Genomic DNA, 20547 nt, shown 5'->3' with positions numbered 1-20547 from the left:
GCACACATGTTGTGAAGTGTGAACGAATTGGAGCGTATATATACCATCTTGTGTATTTCTTGATGCATGAAAGGTTAGGAGAAGTTGAGAACTAGCATTGATAGATGTACTTAATCAAAATCTTCCCATTAGTAGTCTCCTTTTAGTGAAATAATTAGGGGTACAAGATTACGACTTACTATGATGATGCATGTTGTGCAAATGTGCAATATAGAGTTTAGAAAACTACAGCTAGCAGAGTACACTAGTTGTGAGCATTATGTTATACAATTTACCAAGTACAAAAGTTAAACACAGTGTCAACAAGACAACAATGTATTCATTGTTTAACGAAAAAAAATCAAATAAATGATGAAAATAGTTTATAATCTATTGAAAAGTCAATGTAGCATACAGTTGACAAAAGTTGATCCGATAATTAACACGAACTAAATAAAAAATATGCAAGTTAGCATCAAGTAAGCCTTTTTGATCCATCTAAATAAACAAGTCAACACAAGTATAATCTCATATCATAACGGTAATATATATAATTCCGATATGGTACAAGGACTCCAATGAAAATCCACGCAACAGTACACCTAACCATAATGTATCATCCTTGGTAATTGAATTGAATGGCCAGCCTAGCTTCAAATCTTTCACAAAACTGTCCTGAGGGATTACAAAGTTCAGACACATTCTGAATTGTGTAAGTGTAACTGAGACTTGAACAAATTGTACATATATACCACTCTGAAATCTGATATTACCAAGCTTTGGTCAGTGAAATATATGGGTATAGGGAGCTTAGGACGAAGTTGGGCCAATCAACTAACGTAACGTATATTATTCCATTATATAGTTGGTCTATTATTATCATGGAAACTTATTATTTGGTAGGTCCATGGTATATTTTTTGTGGGGATTGAATGCTTCTGAGTTCTGAATCTTATTTATTACCCCCCCTGCTGTTGTGACTCGATGACATGTATCATTTGGTTTATCTGTAATACATACAATTATGCATAATTGTATGTATTACAGATAAACCAAATGATGGTGAAGGATAGAGGAAGTTAATCGCTTTAATTTTTCTTAATCAATGATGATTTTTCACTAAATTAATACTTCAATATTTAAACTTCTACTAATTAATAAGTTTTTCATTTTTTTCATTTTTTTTTTATTAATTTTATTTGGCCAGTTTATCTTTTCGATTTGAGGGTTGAACTGTCACACAACATTCCAACAAATAAAGGGGAACATTTTAAATTAGTATGATACGGAGTAGTGTTAATGGTTATTAATTAGGAATTTTATTATTACACCTAAGGCCGACTAATTTAACTAGCATTGATTATACATTCATTTTTAGATCAAGATTGGACGGTGCACAACTTAGCTAGCATTCACACTTACAGTGCAATCGTGCGTGTGCATGCTCATAATGGACCATCGAATCCAAACAGGCTAGTACTTCACTACTTCATAATGGAATCTTAAATGCTTAATTATTGCGTTGCAAAAAAAATTCGTATAATGTAGTATATGTTATATCGTAATTATTTTTAGGTGGGTAAGATGAACTGTCCTATTGAACTGAAATATCTCTTTTATAGATTAATTTGACTCAAGATTGCAAGCTAGACACTTTAAGAGTTGGAGGGTGAATAAGAGTATCCATTAAACTCCCAATCTCATGGTTGAATTGTTAAACCCTTATCATTAATAAGTAAAATATTGAATCATATATAGATTTTATGTTCAAATAAGAGAGATCAATTGCTATTAGCTAGAGTCCTTATAAACATTAGAATGTACGTATATTCTTTGTATGATAATAGCTCACATGTAAGATGTAGTGATGTACCACATGTACGAACTTGCTTTACATAATAATGTCATTATTACTCAGCTCCATACATTGTTTCAATATTACAATTATGTAGTTCATTCTAGATTAGATTATCACATAAACAAGAATATATAGTTTGATTTTTAGGTGTTTTTTTCTTGTGAATGGTACTTTTGATAACTCTTTCTTTGATCATCAGAGTACGTAATACTTGTACTCTTGTAGTAGTATATAATTAGAACAATAGATAAGCTATGAGACGGTGATTAAATAAAGAAATAATGTTTGACCGGATAATATTATGAATTAAAATGTGCCTAGATTATGGTTTTGATTGATTTTTGTACTAATAAACATGGGTTATCATTAGTGTTGCCAACCAATGGATTCATTCGATTGACATTGCTAAATTCAAGGTACCTACATACGTGGGGAGGAACTCACGTGCAATCTAAACATATCGTAGATTTGACTGAGAACTTGTTTATCACTTATTGATTGCATCTTTGACTTAGCATTCATCCATGAAATAAGTCTGTTTGCTTTCCAAAAATAAGAAAGTCTTTTTTTTTTTTTTTTTTTTTTTTTGTGTGCGCGCGTGTGTGTGTCATTTAATTGTATAAAAGGGTAAATTGGTACGGAGTATGGTATATTGATGTACACAATTTTAATTAAAGTTACATATGGGCATTCATTATATGTGATTATAGTAATTTTGAAATGCATGAAAATATCATGCTGCAGCAATCGACATGTATAAATGTTCAATTTTAATTTGATACAACTCATACAAGTACTTCGGAAAAAAAAAAAAAAAAAACCCTTCTTGTAAATAGTCATAGATTATACATAATGTATTCCAACGAATCCATGAAGTAAAGACTTTTGCAAGTTGCAAATTCAGTTTCTAATTGCTAAATACTTTGTAATTAAATATAAATTGAGATTCTTTTTTAACATTATACCAGTAACAAACTCTTTAGATCTCATTGACTTTCTCCAAGTCTCAAATTGAGCATTCTATATGCAAATATGTAAAGAGCCGAGTCCCATGCATATACAATTCCATTAAACACATATTTGACAAAGAGCTTCGCAATCATTAAGCATAGACAAATTAGCTTTTCTAATAGACCTAAACTTATTATGAGCTTCAATAATCATCAACGTAAGCTCCAAATTAATAGGCTCTCATGTGAAGGGGGAGGGGGGGGTGAGATGAGTATATAAACCGATCTTGAACTTCAACCATCAACTTAAATTTTTGTTTGAAATGGTCCTTTAACATAGTACTAAAAGTCAACATGGTTGATGTCCAAAATCGGTTGAATTCCAATTATCTAATATTCTTAACATTTTAATTTATCTTATCTAAATTTATTTTTTTCGAAATTAACTCATTATCATACTGATAAATATAATGATTCCTAAATGACTCTACTTATTAACAGTACGTTATAGCTCGCATAGTTAGGTGAAGAGCCAAATGTGCCAAACATAAATGATGTAGTACACAATTAATCTATTTCTATAACACAATTGAAGTGTATTAGTGTTAAATTAATGATCCAGATGGATTCTATTAAATTGGAGTCAGATAATTTGGCAGTGTATTAGTGTAAGCGTGTGCATCTAATTTTTCTAGATTAAAATAAATACATACAACCCTTTCCCAGGAACCTTCTTGCGGTGAAATCATAAAATATCAATAAATCTAATTCTATAATAATACTTCGTACAATTGATATTGTATGGATTAATTGTTTTTATTTTTATTTTATTTTTTTGGTGTGTAAATCATTGTAGTATAGAAGTTCTAAAATTACATATTTTTTTTGTTTTTTTGGTGTTTAGAGAGCCACAAGGGGCGGGGGTGAGAATCAATCCCAGGACCTCTTAGGATCGGAAGGGAAGCTCTAACCACTTGATCTATCCCTTACTCTCAATTACATATCTTTTGTGTTCTTGACCCATGCATCTAACAAGTTGCCCCCATGAAGACGATCCTAAAGAAGAAAGAAGGAAATTACAATAATTTAAAATTTACTATTAGACCACTCTCAATGGTGAGCAAAAAAAATGCTCACCCACTCTCTCTCTACCCACTTTCTCTCTCAACAAATCAATTTTGCTCATGGGCAAATTTTTTTCATATTTCCTCTCCCAATGGTGAGCAAAAAAAAATGCTCACCCACCACTATCTCTCTCTTACTTTTTCAATACCCCACCATAACTTTCTCTCTCCTACACAACACTTCTTTATTTATTTATTTCATTTATATTTTAACATTACTCCAAATAAATAAAAACTAGTTTAATTATGTGTAACTTATTTGCGGCTTTTTTTTCTTTTTTATCGTTAAAATTTATCGTAAAATTATTTATGTTATTATAAATAATTGTAAAAAAAAGCTCATAATTTTTTATTTATTTTAAAAGCGGTACAATATTAGAGAACAATTAATTTGCAACGTCATGCGCAATTAAACTTAGGAAATAAAAAAAACACAACAACTACATCGTCTAATTTCTCCCTAATTACGGGGCCCGTATCGTTGCCAAATATGTTCGACTAAATCACGTTTCAGAGATAGATGAATTTCTCTGTCACGGAGGGAAGCTTTTCGCTGTAGAAATGCGTTGAAGTCAAAGTTGGTAGGTCGGCCTACGTTGAATTCAAACGGTGGCGTTGTAGATGTTGATGCTGGTGTTGATTCTTGTTGATCTTCTTCGTAGAAGACTCTTAGAACTTCGGCTCGAGTGTAGTTGTGGCGCTCATCTTCAACAATCATGTTGTGCATAATGATACATGCTTTCATTATGTCTCGCAGTATGTCCTCATCGTACGCCAGTGACGGTTTTCGTATTATTGCAAATCGAGCTTGCAAAACACCGAATGCTCTTTCAACGTCTTTTCGAGCAGCAGCCTGGTGGTCAGCGAACAATTTATCTTTTTGAAGTTGAGGGGTTGTGATACCCTGAACAAAAGTTGCCCACTTCGGATAAATACCGTCGGCTAAGTAATATGCCATGTTGTATTCATGGCCGTTAACGGTAAAATTTACCGGAGGAGCTCGACCATGCAGAACCTCATCGAACACTGGGGAACGGTATAAGACATTTAGGTCATTACAAGATCCAGGAATCCCAAAGAAGGAATGCCATATCCATAAATCCTGATCTGCAACGGCTTCCAGTATTAGCGTTGCTTTCTTGTTCCTACCGGCGTACTGCGCTTTCCATGCCGTTGGACAGTTCTTCCATTCCCAATGCATGCAATCAATGCTGCCTATCATGCCTGGAAATCCACGCAGTTCATTTTGATGCATAATTCTGGCCAATTCAGCAGTTGTAGGGTTTCGCATGTACTCGGTTCCGAACTGATTAATGACCCCGGTACAAAAACGTTGAAGAGCAACTCGAGCAGTTGACTCACTGATCCGAACGTATTCATCCACGGCGTCCGCAGCCATGCCGTAGCCTAACATTCTTATCGTTGCTGTACATTTTTGCAGAGGTGATAAACCTAACCTTCCAGCTGCATCCCTACGCTGCTGGAAGTACACATCACCTTCAACGACCTTGTTCATTATACGTACAAACAAAGGTCGTTGCATACGAAATCTTCTTCTAAATTGGGTGGTGTTGTACACGGGATTATCGGAAAAGTAATCATTAAACAACCTGGCATGTCCAATTTCCCTATCTCTTCTATTCGTACCCCCTCTAGGTTTTTTTGAAGAGTGTTGGGATTGTGTTTGGGGCATGAGGACAGATGGGGGTTGGTATGTGAAGAGTTCATCAACAAGTTGGTCATATTCTTCAGTATTTGAAGAAGATGAGCTTGAACTTGAGCTTGATGATGGTCTAGAATACATCTCGTATTACTATTGTTATTTGATGAAGGGGTGTGGTTGTGGATATGTGCCATGTCTACTATATATAGCAAAAATATCAAATGAATATGTGGTTACAAATCTGATTGACCACACCAAGTACAGGAATTAAATTTTCAACCACGGAATAGGTATACTATGCTAGTTGACAGTGACAAGTCTTGAGTGCAATAATGTCGGTATCAATGACACAAAGGTAAAGCATTCTGATAAAGTGAAATCAGAAAAATGTGACTACACAATGACAAAGATTTATTGTAATTATGTCGGTATCAATGACACAAAGGTAAAGCATTCTGATAAAGTGAAATCAGAAAAATGTGACTACACAATGACGAAGATTTATTGTAATTATGTCGGTATGGAAACTTAAATCAACTTGTTAAACAACTTGTCATTCAATATTGGAAAATCAAGTGTACATCTTACATTGAGATTAACCACACAACTAATACAACTTAAAAATAAAAGACTAAATTGCGCTTAATAAATAAAAGACTAAAACCAAACATGCTTAAAGGCCTTGTAATTTACCTAGTAAAAAATTCTTGTACGACTCTTCTTCGGGAGTGAGTGGCGTAGGCGAATTCTTCAGAGCTTGCACCATATCAAACCAGGTTTTCATCTTATGAATGTCAAGTTCCTCCCTTTTCCTCTGTTCCTTGTCTTTTTCAATTTTGATCCTCTCTTCCTTCAGAATGGCCTCCCTCTCGCGAATTGTAGCGAATTCCTTCATTCGTTCGCTAAGCTCAGACGAACTACTTTCTGTTGCTACTGCTTTCCCCTTACGCTTCGCCTTTGCCTTCTTGACACCCTCAGGTCGTTGTAAACCGCCAGATGAAAAACCATCCGTAGGGGTTTCATCCTCTACATCATCTCTGGACCTCTTCCCACTTCCAGCACTACCTTCTTCCTCGGCATCACAAGCGGCTTTTCTTTCCTTCAAGGACATTGACCATCTCACCTTCAGTCTCCACTTTGGATCCTTGTTAAGCATTTCAATTGCGTGAGGAAAAGTGAAATTGCGACCTTGGGCGACATGAAAAAGCTTCGCCGCACTTTTCATACGATCAGCTTCATTGTAACCACTCCCTCCCTCCGGAAGTCTACCTGCCTCATCATAGCAAGATATCCATTGCAGTGTGTCCGCTGCCAACCTTCTCCAGTGTGACGTGAGACTCTTAATAGGCCTTGGCGGAATTATATGCGGCTTCTGCGTATGCAAAGTTTGGTATGCTGCGTGTACATTGCGCCATAGGGTAGTTGCTTTTTGGCTTGTACTTTTAATAGCATCCTCGCTAATCTGCAAGTACAACCCAATCAGAGCTTCATCTTCCGCCACAGACCAAATACGGGTAGCTCGTGCAGGAACCTGGTTGGGTTCCAACAAGCGCACTGGTGGAGGAGGATACTGCGGCGTCTCTGGTACGCTTTCCTCTTCGCTCTCATCGAATAGTGTGTTACTACCAAGATCAGTTTCAGGTGTACGATCTTCATTAGCAGGGTTTTGTTGGGGAACCTCAGTGGGTGTCTGATGCAGTGGAGGTGGTTGCGTCGACATATTGCCCATTCTTTGCAAGAACAACTGAAACTCGGGATTAGTTAGGAAATCATCACTAAAACCCGAAAGTTGTTGACGGAAATTTGGGTTGTTTGGATCCATTAAAATATTCTGCACCAAAAAACAAAAGATCAATATCGTTACAAACATTTACTCAAAAAACAAATTAAAATGATAACAAATCCAAAAAAATATCAACAACTTTCTTCAATTGCATAATGCAATAACATTACATGCCATACAAAATAACATATATACTAATTTTAACACATAACTACAGGTACATGTTAAAGAAAATAATTAACCAATACTTGCAACACTTTAAGAACATGTACATAATGCAATATAATTTCGTGGCCTATAATTTTTTTTTTCAATAAAATCACATATATACTAATTTTATTAAGTTAATACATTTATATATAGCAACAAAAATTTACCATTAATTAATTGCAACAACAAATTCAGAAATTTATGGACAAAATATAAACAACTTTCTTAATAATTACATATTGCAAATATAATTACATGGCCTAAAATATTTTTTTTTTTAAAAAAAAAATCACATATAATATACTACTTATATTTAACTGATTTTAAAAATTAAATAATTTTTTTTTACCTCAATATGGATGAATTGCAATAGTAATATTCTTCTACAAAATTAAAATACTTTTAAGAAAATTAAAATTTGGAGGATTTTAAGGTGTTTTTGAAATTGTATCAAAATATATCAAAATGCATGTCTATTTATAGAGAATTTAATTTTATGACCGTTGGTAATTTTTTTTTTTTTTACAAAATATATTTTTCTGAAAATGGGAAATACATAAATAACCGTTGTAAAACGGCTAGTATTTTCTGATTGGTTGTCTTGCTGCCAGATGCCACGTGTCGCGTCCTCATTCGCCAGCGAACTGCACGCGTCAGCTTCCCTTTTTTTTTTTTTTTCTGATACTCAAAACGACGCGTTTTGAGGCGCGCCTTTGAGGCAGCTTCATCAAAACGCGTCGTTTTGATGTTAGAGTCAGCTTTTTTTTTTTATTTTTCTGACGCGTGTGGGGCCCACTTGCAACACTGTTCATGGCAAAAAATGCTCAACTTTTGAGCTTTTTAATAAATGCTCATGAGCATTTTTACCTATTTTTCATTTTACTCACCATTGTGAGTTGTGAGCATTTTTTTTCCTCACAAAAAATGTTCATGAGCTAAAAAAACTCTCACCATTGAGAGTGCTCTTACAATTACATTGCACGAGAAAAAAAAGGACTAAGAAATAGGGACCATCGTGACTTAGTCAAGCTAAAAAGTAAGTCGTGCATGGACTTATGGTCATGTTTTATTAAAAAAAAGGAGGATAGAATGTTAGATTTTAAGTTTTAACCATTCTTTGACTATAATTTTTTTATAACACAACTACACAAGTGTATAGTAATTGCTAGTAGTAAGAGTAGATAAATTAATCAAAATCCTTTAAAAAATCTCAACCACGTAACCTTTTTTCGTACTAAAAAGTAGCAACTCATCATCACACAATTTAAAGCGTAACACATCATGTACATAACAGTTTAGTAAAAAGCGATTTTTTTTTGAAAGAACAAGTGGTTGTTAAACAATGTTGTTGTAAGCATGCACCATGTTGATGGGTTTGTATAATTTCTCCATACTCCCTTTGTGTTTTTTTAAGTGTTACACTTTGACCGGCACATAGTTTAGACAATTTAATTGACTTAAATAAAATAAGAGGTAAGTGGGGTAGTTGGAGTATTAAAAAATTGTAAAAGAAAGATAATAGGGTTAATAGTTTATTGAAAAATAATGAATGTGTGAGAAAAGATATAATAAAAAAAATAGTGTATTTGGGTGGGGACTATGAAAGGAGAGATCGAGATATAGTATTTTTAATGTAGTTTTTTGCCAGAAAAGAAAATATAACACTTGAAAAAATACGGCCAGAAATAAAAAGTGTAACACTTAAAAAAACATGAAGAGAGTATTTACTCGTATAAAAAATCACCTTCGATATTTACAGTGACATTATGGTAGACAACAAATGCAACTCAAATAGGAAGGTAAAAGTGAATAAATGTTACCTTAATCAAACAAAAAAGAAAAGGTAGATTTATACTCGACTTCAATTATGAAGCTCTTGTATTATCTTGACTTTTAAGTATGACTTTGTGGTGTAGACTTGTCTATAAATAGCAAACATGTGAAGCTCATACTCATTGCAGTGCCAATAATATCTCAAACATCCAAAAACACAATTTAGAGAGAGAGAAACATTAATAAATTTATAATGGCAAGCAAGCAAAAGGAATTGTACTTCGTGTTCATGAATTTTGATCCTGAGTATGAGCGTCTTCGAGCTGATAGGTATGATTATACTAGACTTCGTATTAATTAATTATGTATTTGTTTAAAGCTAATTATGAGGTATTAATCACGTTTTCATCCTTAATTTGGTTGATTAATTAAATGTTGTTGTGGTAATTAAACAGGACAAAAAGAGGAGCCTACGAATTAGATGTGTATTTAAGTTGGAAACATGATGAACTTCTTGCTCGAACGCTCCAACCTGGTTCATACAACAAAACGTTGTCTCTGGTTATTGTTGATGGTTTTGCGGTTGAAATCACTGATGATCAGGTATATATTATCATTAAGCTGTAGTTATTATTGTTAATGTCGCGCTTAATATAACCTACATTGTCGGATATATAACATATACCCAAAGTTACGGGCCTTACGGGATAAAATTACGGAAAATTTGTAAACCACTATTATTTATTTTTCAGAGAATAACTACCATTTAAGTTTTTATTTTTTATTTTTTATTTTTAAAAAAACCACTACCAATATTGTGGGTTGGTAAGTGAAAATGGAATTTGTAATGAAGGGATTACAACCTAACACATTATTGCCACAGGATATATTTTTTTTCTTTTTAAATTGAATTATTGAAAATGATTAAATGAATACTAATTTAATCAAAACGAGTTTATTTCGCTATTTGTCCAATTTTGTTCGTTCTTTTATTATTTTTAATATATATACTTTGTATATACTACGAGTCTACCAGTACGAAGTACTTTATATCTTTTATACGGTATGAATTGATTATAATTGGTTAGAGATAAGATTTTGTATGAGATTTCACAGAGTTATACAATTGTTGATTAGCAGCATTCTATTCTGTAATGTTGCAGCTTAATAATGCCGCCTTTTTATTTATATTTTAACTTATATTTTTGGTGTACGTGTATCATTTTAATGTACAGGCAAAATTGCTGAGATCTGCCACAGGAGTGCGGGTAGTGGAGAAGAATCAAGAGTTGGCTTAATCACTCATTTGTTCTGCCTTGTGAAATTTTATCATCAATATAATTAATTAGCATATAAACCAATATTATTATTGAGGCCTAAGTATTAAGAAGTAGGTTTAATTTGTGATTACTATTGTGTAATTTTGTGTTATTTTCATTCCAAAGGGCCTATTCGTAAGGTATTATATGTCTTAAGTAGGGTATATAAATACATTACATATTTATGTTGTGGCATTATTATAAATTACAATGGCACTTATGTAATTTTTTTAATTAAGTGATTGGTTGATTTGGAGTACAGTTTTTTTGATTGTATTACTCTTTCCATAGTCAACACCTCTCTCATGTACTTCGTATTTAATTGCTTGAATGAGTTAATTAAGGTTGACAAATACAAAGTAATGAAATATATTACAAAGGTATATACTGATTTAAGCTAGGCTAATCAAGGACATACTTGAATAAATTAATTTGTGTTAATCTATCAATCTATTTTATTCAAAAAGCAAAGGAAGGCAGGGTATAAATTTGCATATATATATATATATATATATATATATATATAATTACATGACTTGTTTGTCAATTCATAACTCATAATTATCACAACAATTTTTTTCTTGGTTATCGTACTTAGTGTACCGTATTGTTATGTTATGTTTGGAAGAGTCCTTACAAACAATATTACTTATCAACTTTCATGGTTGAAGTGGCTTCTCCATCAATTCACATTGGTAGAACCATAGAACAACTACGGTTTTTTTTTTTTTTTTTTTTTTATTTATATTTTATACGTTGATCATTATATATTTTACCATTTTATAAACGTTAAATGTTTGAATTTTTTTTTTTTTTTTTAATTTTTCGTTTTCTTCTGTATTACTTCATCCTGATATAAAAAATCCCAAATTATATATATATATATATATATATATATATAAAAGGTCAGTCAGCACATGAATGGGTCATTAAATAATTAAATTCCATTGCCCACATGCAACCATGCAAGCAAAACTACAATGAAATATAGATTCCAAAAAAAGGATAAAATAAAAATAGGAGTAGACTTTAATTTGATGGTATAGCTAGGCAAATTGACAAAATGGAAAAATATGTGATTTGATGCGTTGCAAAAATCACTTGCTGTTGTTCATTCATAGGTTGGTTGATAAAAATCACAGCCACTTTATCCAGTTAAGGTTAAGATGAGAAGCCTTAGACTAGACACTTAAAATGGCATCATTTCTTTGACAAAATTTCTTCTGAAAGATAGACTCTATTTTGTAAATCCTGACATTTGTGGGTCTGACCTCTTTTATTATCAATCACATGCCTCAATCTTCAATTATTTTCACATCAATAATCTAAATATTTTGCAAATTTTTGTTGTGAGATTAAACTTTTTTTCTCTACAATTATAAATCAAAAAATAAAAATATTTGTTACCCAGAATTGCAGGTTAATTCATTGGTGGATGTGTGTAAATTGACTATCTTCCTAAAATTAGCAAATTGCCATAAAAGAGTTAGTCCCCTTACCATATAATTATAATACTAAGAAATGAGTTTGCGGTTTAGTGCGAATTGGATCACACTCCAGACAACCTTAACATTAAGAAACTAATATAATGTTTTTTTTTTTGAGGAACGGTCTAAGCATTACTTAAAATTCACAGTAACTAAGCTTATCTTGATATTGTAGCTTATCCTTTAATTAAAGTTTTGAGATGTACACAAATTCAATAGTATAAAATTAATTACGAAAAATAACAATAAACATGTGTATAAAAGCAATATGAGTTGAGCATACGGCCCAGGCGCATGTAACTTTACGGGCTTGCGGATTACACTATATCCATTTGGCGCGAAAATTAAGAAACTCTGAAACTGATTATTTTATTAGGGTTTTTATTTCCTTTAATTTATGGTTTGATTCTCCAGAATTAAACTCAGCAACAATGGCGGATTCATTCCCGTCGTCAAAACGCCGTCGTACTAACCAGCTAGAAGCCCGAAACGACGCCGTTAAAACGTCGAATCTCAAGAATTTGTCACCACTAGTCGTCTTCGCTCACGGTGCTGGTGCTCCTTCCTCTTCCGATTGGATGATCAGGTTTTCTCTCTCTTTCTTTCATCTTTCTCATTTTGCTTCAGATTTTAGTTAATTAGTTGAAATTACTAAATTTTACAACATTTGATTTGAAAATTGTGAAAATTCTCTTTACACTGCTCCAATTTTTGTTTGCATGAATTAATGGCGGAATATTAATGAATTTTGCATGTAATTTTACTCAAAATGATGCTGTATATCTTCTATTTAGTAATACTTAAGAATGTTAAAGTTATGATTATGAATTTTATGTTGAACAAATTATGTGTTTTGTGTAGATGGAAAGAGATGCTAGGAAAGGCCTTGGATGCTGTTGAAGTCGTTACATTTGACTATCCTTGTGAGTTCAACGCTTCAATCTCTTTAATTTTCGAACTCGAAAGGGCTTTACAGATTTGATTTAATCAGTTTTTCGATTTCGAGCCTGAAATGCATTGAGGGTCTCTTTATAGGAAGAGTTGTCTATGCTGTTTTTGACTCTTGGAAAAATTGTGTTGTAGATTTGGCTGGTGGAAAGAAGAGACCGCCTCCGAAGGCAGAGAAGTTAGTGGATTTTCATGTTGATATTGTTAAGAAGGCGGTTGATAAATACCCCGGTCATCCTTTAATTTTGGCCGGAAAATCGATGGGCTCAAGGTGATAATTGATTTTTGATGTATGCCAAATAGATAACTATTTTTGGTCATTTTGTAATGTTGTTTTACATATGGTAAATCATGCCAAACAATATGAACTCTATGATGTTTTGTGCTAAAAATCTGTTTAAGATCCTTGCAAATTTGGACTCTTTGTTTGTTTGTGGAATCAGTCAATAAGGTATGGTTTTAAGAACAGGTTAAATGTACTCTGTAGCTGTTGTTACATCAGCGAAGTCACTATTGAAATAATCAGATAAAATGAATGATACTTTTATATTTTATTGGTTAATTAGTTGCATGTTCTTCGGAAAATAATTCTCTAGTTTTGTATCTAACTGTAGAATTAGCTGCATGGTGGCCAGCCAAAAGGACATTTTTGCATCAGCAATAGTCTGTCTGGGATACCCATTGAAGGTTCATCTTTAACTTTTGATCCCTGATTCTTATTTATTACATTGATAATTTTGTTGATGTAGCTCAAGATGATGAATCACAGTAGTTTTTTGATAAAGGCAACTAATGATTATGTAGAAAAATGCCACATTACTGACACTAGTACTTTTAGGGATCGAATGGAGCAATACGAGATGAGATACTGGTTCAGCTCACAGTTCCTGTCATGTTTGTGCAGGTATTTTTTACTAGTCATTGTCTCCGTGACCCATTTTCTCTGATCTTTAAGATGTTAGAAATTAATTGTATTGTGAGAATATTGTGATGTTTATCTTGACAGATTTTATATTGACATATTTAATATTTCTGTTATTTTTTGGGGGATTGAGATGTGGTTGCTCTGTTGCAGGGTAGCAAAGATGGGTTATGCCCTCCGGGTAAGCTGGAAGTTGTTCGGAATAGGATCAAAACAGTCAACGACTTGCATGTCATTGAAGGAGGAGATCACTCCTTCAAAGTTGCTGAAAAGCATCTGCAATCAACTGGAACTACTCAAAATGTTGTTGAGGAGTCTGCTGTCCAGTCTATCGCCTTTTTTGTTTCCAATAGTCTTATGTGATTTGTGATAGTCTCCGGTAGTCCAGCTCTTTCTTAGCTGTGAGAAGCTTTTCTGGTGGGATGATTTTTGTAGTGAGTGTCATACATGATGAGGTCAGTCCAATCTTGATATAAAGTTCTAGTTGGCATAAATCACTATCAGTCTCTTTTTGTATGATATAACCAGTATAGATATGCTGCTTCATGGCACTTCCTTTTTGTTTTATGCTTTATGTTCATATGTTTTTGTAAATTAGCTTTAGAGATTGTTGCTAGTTATTTCTGTTCATGTAACTTGTAAATATTTCAAGTGTGTAATGATTTTTTATGCAGAAGTATAGTTATGCCTTTGGACTCTTCTTGTCAGTGTTTGTGAATCTTACAAGTTACATAAATGGATAAACATGGAGATGGCCTCCATGTTTTGTACTATTCTTACAAGTTACAAGAAATGGAGATGGTCTTCTTTTTGATTGTTGCTAAAGTAATAACCAAGCTACACACATTGCTGCCAAATAATTCCCTTTTAAAGCTATGTGATAATTCTATATTTTTTTTAATAAATTACAATGTATTATGCAATGTTACATAAAATCCAAATCTGATGAAATTTTGAAGATTTTTTTTTTAACTGACCATATTGGTCTCCCTTTTTAATTCCGTTTGTAAGTACTTTTAGCAATAAACTTTTTCAATGATTATTTTTGCTCCTTATAATTTTATTTAGTCAATGTTTTCATTACAAGCCGTGCATAACCGGGTTATTATCTTGTAGTACTAATACTCATGCTATGATATAGGATGCTCTAATGTAGTTATGTATCAAACTGACCATAACGTAAAGCTTTTGCAAACTAAAAAACAATGCCAAAGCAATAGAAAATTTCATCCTAAAAGGAAGAGGGGCTTATTGTTGGGAAGTAACATTTCAACCTTGTACTATAGCAATACACATGGTTCATACTTATCATCCTTTTCCTTGCTGATTCTCCAGAAGTCTCTCTCATTTAGATGAGGTTTTGGTCCCTTGGGAATGTCTTTTTACTCTCTTGTCAGTCTGCAAGAATAAGGTGAAAAATAAATAAATCAAATTGTATGAATCGGACAGTCAAGCATGCCAGTATACCACATAACCTTTTTCTGGGCGGATTTGGAGGGGGATGGGTTAAAGGGGATAGGTGGACATGGAATTATGCTAATAGTTACAAAAGACGAACATCTGTAATATCTTATGATGTATTTTCCTCTCTATGTTAAGCATGTCTGCTAGAAATATGGATTATTTTGTGTGAATAATGCTGGAAAGTTAGTGTATATAGGGAGTTAGATATGATAAACAGATAAAATATCTTCATGTGAATATATACCTTCATTATCCCACAGGACTCATCTTCACTGTTGCTGTCACTGCTGCTGCTGCTATCTTTGCACTTGCTTTCCTTTGGCTTCTTCATCATCATGATCTTCTCCTTCCAATGATCTGCCATGGTTGAAAAGCAGTGGCTGGTTGGTTCTTCCTTGTTTTGAATGTGCACTTTATTGCTTAATTTGTTGCATGCATTAGCTGTGTTGCCTTTTGCATGTTGCTCCTTTTCTTTCTTCTTCATCTCAGCATGAGCAGGCTGCTTAGAATCCTTTATTTGGACATTTGTTGTATGCTGTTTTCCCTTCTTCCTCAGCACAATGCAAGTTGTATGTTTGGCATCCTTATTGACTGTACTTGAGTGCTCTTCCTTCTCCTCCTTTGTCTCCGTGCACACCCCAGGTTTAGTATGTTTGACTGGTATGGTGTCAGCATGTTCTTTCTTCTGCATATGAGCAAATTTTGGTTTTGTATCCTTGGGTGCCGAGCATTGACATGTAGTACAGTGTTTGGCCACTGCTTGGTGTTCTTGTTGTTTGTGTCCGAACACTCTGCCACCCCAAGCGGTCACCTCTGATATCTTCTGGGTAAACTTGTGTTCTTCATGTGTGGGTTTTTGCAGTTTGTTTGAGGCCATTATATTAAGAATGTTGAAAATTTTCAAGGAGATTTTCCTTTGAGTTCTCTTGCTTGATTCTTTGAGGGAATTGCAACACCAAACTATATAGAAGGCACATAGTTTTAAGATTCCCTTTTTTTATTTTTATTTTTAAATGGTGTAAAGTCACAAGTGGGTGGAATAACTGCAAGTCTGCAAGACATCAGCTGCTGCAGAGTATCATTGTAATGGAAAAGAGGAATATATCAGTTTGGAATTTGGATGGTGGAGATAAAAAGCATGAGCAGCCATATTGGAGAACAGCTTTAAATTTTGGTCCTGAAGACTAAGAAACATTAAAGCACAATGTTTAGACATTAACATCAACCCAATACTTCTGATGAAACTTCTGTTTTATGTCAGGAATCCACTTTCGTGCCATAACAGAGGTCATTTCTAGCTGATCTTTATTTGATACGATAGAACTGTCTGTTAAATTAGGTTGTGTGGAAGGTTCAATGAGCCTTTTATATTAGTTAAGATCATTATAATCCATATTTTATTTTGTAAAATTCTTATTTAATAACTGTCACCCTTTTACCTAGAAGGGTTTAGGAACCACTTTGATCTATACTAAGGCCAGCTGATTATGATCTACTATTAAGTAGTATACTGTTAAGATTCAATATATATATATATATATATATATATATATATATATATATATATATATATATATATATATATATATATATATATATATATATATATATATATATATATATATATATATATATATATATATATATATTATTAGACTAGAGAAGATTTGGGCTACATGAATCCTTGAATGAATGAAATTGACTGGAACATTTTTAATTCTGACATTATACAAGAATCAATGTAGTATGTAATGAACTAATGGCTAGTCCATTAGTAGATGCTAGATGGTTTACTTTTTCTTTGTTTCCTCCCTTTTTTTGAGAGGGATGTGAGGCAATGGGGTTATGGAGGAGTAAAGAAAGGGATGAAACATATGTTTTGGGACATTTATCAACCTATGGATCATGTTTCCACTTAAAACGTGAGTTCTAATCCCAATTTAAAAATAGGGATCTTACATTAATAATTTTTGTTGCCTGTGTGTGTGTGTGTGTTGGGGGGGGGGGGGTGCCACTGGGAAATGAAAGCTTTTCAGAATTGGCAATAATGCTTGTTTACCGTCATTACTTTCTGTTGCTTGCTTAACTTCTGCCCCCCTATGATTTTTAGCTGCCAAAATTTGTTCAGAGCCATTGAACTAAAAAATGATATCGGTTGGCCAACTATGGGTTTGAAGTTTAAGTTGGGATATGCAATTGCATGGAGCTGTCATGGTCGCTACTTGAAAAGGGGAACAGTTTCAATTTTTCCTTGATATGTGCTGTAAATTAGGGAGAGAAATTGTCTATATAAAGACATACTAATCTTTGAAATTGATACTCTTAAGTCTTAATCCTTCAACTGTGGAACTGCATAACTCCATAAATGCCATTGGTTTTGGATAATTTTTACCAAAAAAAATTGAATTTATAATTAGTGACATTTAAGTGTTTACTTTTATTATTTTACCCAATTCGTGTTTTACGACCTTTATTGATTTCCTTTGCTAAAGTTTCCTCAAACCTTTATGTTTTTTACTCACACGCTTTTACCACTCTTTCAAAACTTTCTTGAATTTTATTCTTGGTTCCCTTTTAAAACTCTCTTAATTTTTACTTTGATGCTCTTTATTTTCTCACTTTACATACCTTTTTCAAACTCTTTCAACTGATTATTTTGCTATGTCCCTTAGCCTCATTTTGGGACTATGACTTTGTTGTTGTTTAGTGACATTCTAGTGTTATAAACTGGTGTGGATTATGGAGAGATTGTAGATCAACTTGATTTCTTTCCCCTTGTCTCTGTTAAATTCTTGTTTGAAAGCCATTTCAGTATTTAGTACGAATTTCGTGCTTTGTAACAAGAGGATTAGTTGAATTACAAATGAAGCAGAGGTATTTGCAACCTGCAATATTTTAGGTGATACTCCAATTTCAAGGATTTTTGTGTTCTTATGTTGTTTATATAGTTTGATAGAATTAAAGGCAGAACTCTAGATATTTATCCCTTAACCTTGATAATTTGATGGTTGTTTTCAGTAGTTTTAGTTTCATGATATACATATTCTTTGAAAAGTCTAGAGGAGCTTATTTAATAGCAGTGCACCACTGCATATCATGCACTGTTAATTTAAAAGGAAACACACATAGTACAATAGGGACAATTATTTATACTTGGATAACATTCACTAAACCATATCCACCAGGAAATGGTTATGGTGCATCAGCTATGCTTGTATTTGGGCATCTAATCTCCAGTCTCTGGTCATGGATTGGCTGCTGCTAACTGCTGAGATCTGCTTGTTTAGCACTTCTGTACACATTATAAAAAAGAATTAGCATATGCTGTTATTATATTAGAAGCCAATGTTAAGAAATTTTTGAATTCTGTTTGAGACAATATAATCAAATACTTGCCTTCCCATAGCCTTCATTGTCACTCTCGCTGTCACTGCTGTCATCACTGCACTTCTTGGATGATTTCTTCTTGATCTTCATCTCACTCTTATTGTTTCCTGATTTGTAGACTTTGTATTCTTCTATCTTCTCTTCACAGCTTACATGGTGTGAAGAGTGATGGTGGGTAGCTCCATGATGAGCAGAGTTGTGGTTGATTTCATGATGGACAGTTCCATGCTGGCTAGAGCTGTGATTGGCACAGCCATGACCATGGTGGCCAGAGCCATGGCTGACATGGCCGTGGTGGCCAGAGCCATGGTTGAAATTGCCATGATGGCCAGAGCCATGGCTGACATGTCCAAGGTGACCAGTGCCATGGCTGGCATGGCCGTGGTGACCAGTGCCATGGCTGGTATGGCCGTGATGGCTAATAGAGTGGTTGTTGTGGCTATGATGGTTTTGTGTTATGCTTCCCATGTTGTGAGTCTTGTGACCAACTTGGTTAGTTGCACATCCAGCAAAGCCTCCACTGTTGTGGTTTGCAGCTTGGGGAACTGAACACCCACTTGCTTTGTGCACTTCTTTGTAACCCTGAGAGCCATTGCCGCACTTAATTTTTTCGGCTTCGCTCCTGGACATCTGCATGCAAGCCATGGTGGTTGTGAATGTTCTGGCTACTTTAATTTTTACTTAGTGCAAAGGAGATTTTATTTTATTTCTAAGCTTGGATTTTGATGTTCAATGTGAGCTAATTAAGCAATCTTATATAGCAATCTGTAGTGTGCTGACACCACCTTCTTTTATTGCAAGATGCTTGATAGTTGGTAAGTGAGGTGCTTGCTTATCACCTTTGAATCTGCTTCCCTTTCTTCCTTTGTTTTGTCTTGTCTTCTTTTTGGGAAGTGGAGTTAAGTGACATTGATTCTGTTTTCCACTGGCATTCTAATTCAAACGATGCCATATGCGACCATTTTCATGTAATTTTGCTCTCTGCTGTTTTGTTTTGTATGATCGAGAACTTTACGGGATACGCTTTGCTATCCTGCCAGTGTACTGTGTACCTAGCTCTGAATTTGGATAGCAAGGTGGTGCATGCAAAACTTTTACATTGTATGGTATTTTTTCTGCAATTTGTACCATTTGACCTCTACCACTATCCTCTTGACTGCCCTTGATTTGCAGATATTCTCCCTCATGCTTTGTTGCATCAGTTCCTTAAGTTTATGGTCTTTGCCCCTTTTGTCAAAGGTAAAGCATTATGGACTATGTTTTCTCTTGAAAATGATTGTAATAATGTTTTTGGTGATTTGTCTCTAGCTCTTGCTATTTATAAAACTGGAATTAAGTGTTTGATTTGTATGATTTCTGTATCGAATTACAGGCACTTAAAATTGCTTATATTGTCAACTTCGTAGTGTTTTCACATTTTCTTTTCAAGAGGAAGGGAGATGATTTAAGCGCTCATATGTGTTGGTATTTTATTGGTTATTTTAGGAACAAGATAAATTACGCCAACTTCCGAGGGCATAGGGACATGAGGCTTGCCTACTGTGTACGAGACTACGAGTTGCTGTGATATGCTATGCATCCGTATCATAGGTGAATTTTTGGGACTTACAGGTATGATGGAGGTTTAGTACAGGTATATTTTGGTAATTTGGGGTTGTGATATGCAAAATTTTACATGTA

At 33.8% G+C, this 20547-nt stretch overlaps 6 protein-coding genes across 7 annotated transcripts; 2 read left to right on the top strand and 4 right to left on the bottom strand.

The window, feature by feature from the left end:
* Positions 1–4371: 4371 nt before the first annotated feature.
* Positions 4372–5715, bottom strand: LOC110722511. The gene has a single exon (XM_021901781.1). The coding sequence runs from the start codon at positions 5713–5715 to the stop codon at positions 4372–4374; it is 1344 nt and encodes a 447-aa protein (XP_021757473.1).
* Positions 5716–5874: 159 nt separating this feature from the next.
* LOC110722510 (glutathione S-transferase T3-like) lies at positions 5875–7396 on the bottom strand. The gene is made up of 2 exons (XM_021901780.1): positions 6268–7396; positions 5875–5939 (listed from the first exon to the last, which is right to left on the bottom strand). The coding sequence occupies exons 1-2, from the start codon at positions 7394–7396 to the stop codon at positions 5875–5877; spliced, it is 1194 nt and encodes a 397-aa protein (XP_021757472.1).
* Positions 7397–9513: 2117 nt separating this feature from the next.
* Positions 9514–10893, top strand: LOC110722567 (subtilisin-like protease SBT2.6). Its single transcript, XM_021901830.1, has 3 exons — positions 9514–9670; positions 9796–9943; positions 10576–10893. The coding sequence occupies exons 1-3, from the start codon at positions 9594–9596 to the stop codon at positions 10636–10638; spliced, it is 288 nt and encodes a 95-aa protein (XP_021757522.1). The 5' UTR covers positions 9514–9593; the 3' UTR covers positions 10639–10893.
* Positions 10894–12463: 1570 nt separating this feature from the next.
* LOC110722678 (KAT8 regulatory NSL complex subunit 3-like) lies at positions 12464–15831 on the top strand. Of its 2 annotated transcripts, XR_002511627.1 has the most exons (7): positions 12464–12732; positions 13008–13069; positions 13230–13365; positions 13709–13781; positions 13933–13998; positions 14170–14471; positions 15741–15831. XR_002511627.1 is itself a non-coding variant. In XM_021901955.1 (6 exons), exons 1-6 carry the CDS (start codon positions 12578–12580, stop codon positions 14377–14379), a joined length of 702 nt encoding a protein of 233 aa, XP_021757647.1. In that variant the 5' UTR covers positions 12464–12577; the 3' UTR covers positions 14380–14716. The 2 variants fall into 2 exon arrangements, 1 of the variants encoding a protein (XP_021757647.1); XM_021901955.1 differs by lacking the exon at positions 15741–15831 and having other exon boundaries at positions 14170–14716.
* Positions 14816–16976, bottom strand: LOC110722679. Its single transcript, XM_021901956.1, has 2 exons — positions 15725–16976; positions 14816–15414 (listed from the first exon to the last, which is right to left on the bottom strand). Exons 1-2 carry the CDS (start codon positions 16355–16357, stop codon positions 15361–15363), a joined length of 687 nt encoding a protein of 228 aa, XP_021757648.1. The 5' UTR covers positions 16358–16976; the 3' UTR covers positions 14816–15360.
* A 1569-nt stretch (positions 16977–18545) lies between these two features.
* LOC110722671 (histidine-rich glycoprotein-like) lies at positions 18546–19606 on the bottom strand. The gene is made up of 2 exons (XM_021901949.1): positions 18877–19606; positions 18546–18772 (listed from the first exon to the last, which is right to left on the bottom strand). Exons 1-2 carry the CDS (start codon positions 19510–19512, stop codon positions 18764–18766), a joined length of 645 nt encoding a protein of 214 aa, XP_021757641.1. The 5' UTR covers positions 19513–19606; the 3' UTR covers positions 18546–18763.
* Between the last annotated feature and the right edge of the window lie 941 nt (positions 19607–20547).

This window comes from Chenopodium quinoa, unplaced genomic scaffold (genome assembly GCF_001683475.1).
Source record: "Chenopodium quinoa cultivar QQ74 unplaced genomic scaffold, ASM168347v1, whole genome shotgun sequence".
In the NCBI taxonomy this organism is placed as follows: Eukaryota; Viridiplantae; Streptophyta; class Magnoliopsida; order Caryophyllales; family Amaranthaceae; genus Chenopodium; species Chenopodium quinoa.
The sequence above is the reverse complement of the archived record's forward strand: the minus strand, read 5'-3'. Positions and strand labels throughout refer to the sequence as shown.

What these genes read in the sequence shown, in the direction of transcription:
- LOC110722511 (XM_021901781.1), bottom strand. Translation starts at nt 5,715, where the DNA reads ATGTATTCTAGACCATCATCAAGCTCAAGTTCAAGCTCATCTTCTTCA.
- LOC110722510 (XM_021901780.1), bottom strand. Translation starts at nt 7,396, where the DNA reads ATGGATCCAAACAACCCAAATTTCCGTCAACAACTTTCGGGTTTTAGT. An exon ending in GTACAAGAATTTTTTACTAG is followed by an intron (nt 5,940 to 6,267) that starts GTAAATTACAAG and finishes TCACTTTATCAG; the next exon opens with AATGCTTTACCTTTGTGTCA.
- LOC110722567 (XM_021901830.1), top strand. Translation starts at nt 9,594, where the DNA reads ATGGCAAGCAAGCAAAAGGAATTGTACTTCGTGTTCATGAATTTTGAT. An exon ending in GAGCGTCTTCGAGCTGATAG is followed by an intron (nt 9,671 to 9,795) that starts GTATGATTATAC and finishes GTAATTAAACAG; the next exon opens with GACAAAAAGAGGAGCCTACG. An exon ending in TTGAAATCACTGATGATCAG is followed by an intron (nt 9,944 to 10,575) that starts GTATATATTATC and finishes TTTAATGTACAG; the next exon opens with GCAAAATTGCTGAGATCTGC.
- LOC110722678 (XM_021901955.1), top strand. Translation starts at nt 12,578, where the DNA reads ATGGCGGATTCATTCCCGTCGTCAAAACGCCGTCGTACTAACCAGCTA. An exon ending in CGTTACATTTGACTATCCTT is followed by an intron (nt 13,070 to 13,229) that starts GTGAGTTCAACG and finishes ATTGTGTTGTAG; the next exon opens with ATTTGGCTGGTGGAAAGAAG. An exon ending in TTCCTGTCATGTTTGTGCAG is followed by an intron (nt 13,999 to 14,169) that starts GTATTTTTTACT and finishes GCTCTGTTGCAG; the next exon opens with GGTAGCAAAGATGGGTTATG.
- LOC110722679 (XM_021901956.1), bottom strand. Translation starts at nt 16,357, where the DNA reads ATGGCCTCAAACAAACTGCAAAAACCCACACATGAAGAACACAAGTTT. An exon ending in AGTCCTGTGGGATAATGAAG is followed by an intron (nt 15,415 to 15,724) that starts GTATATATTCAC and finishes TTATTCTTGCAG; the next exon opens with ACTGACAAGAGAGTAAAAAG.
- LOC110722671 (XM_021901949.1), bottom strand. Translation starts at nt 19,512, where the DNA reads ATGGCTTGCATGCAGATGTCCAGGAGCGAAGCCGAAAAAATTAAGTGC.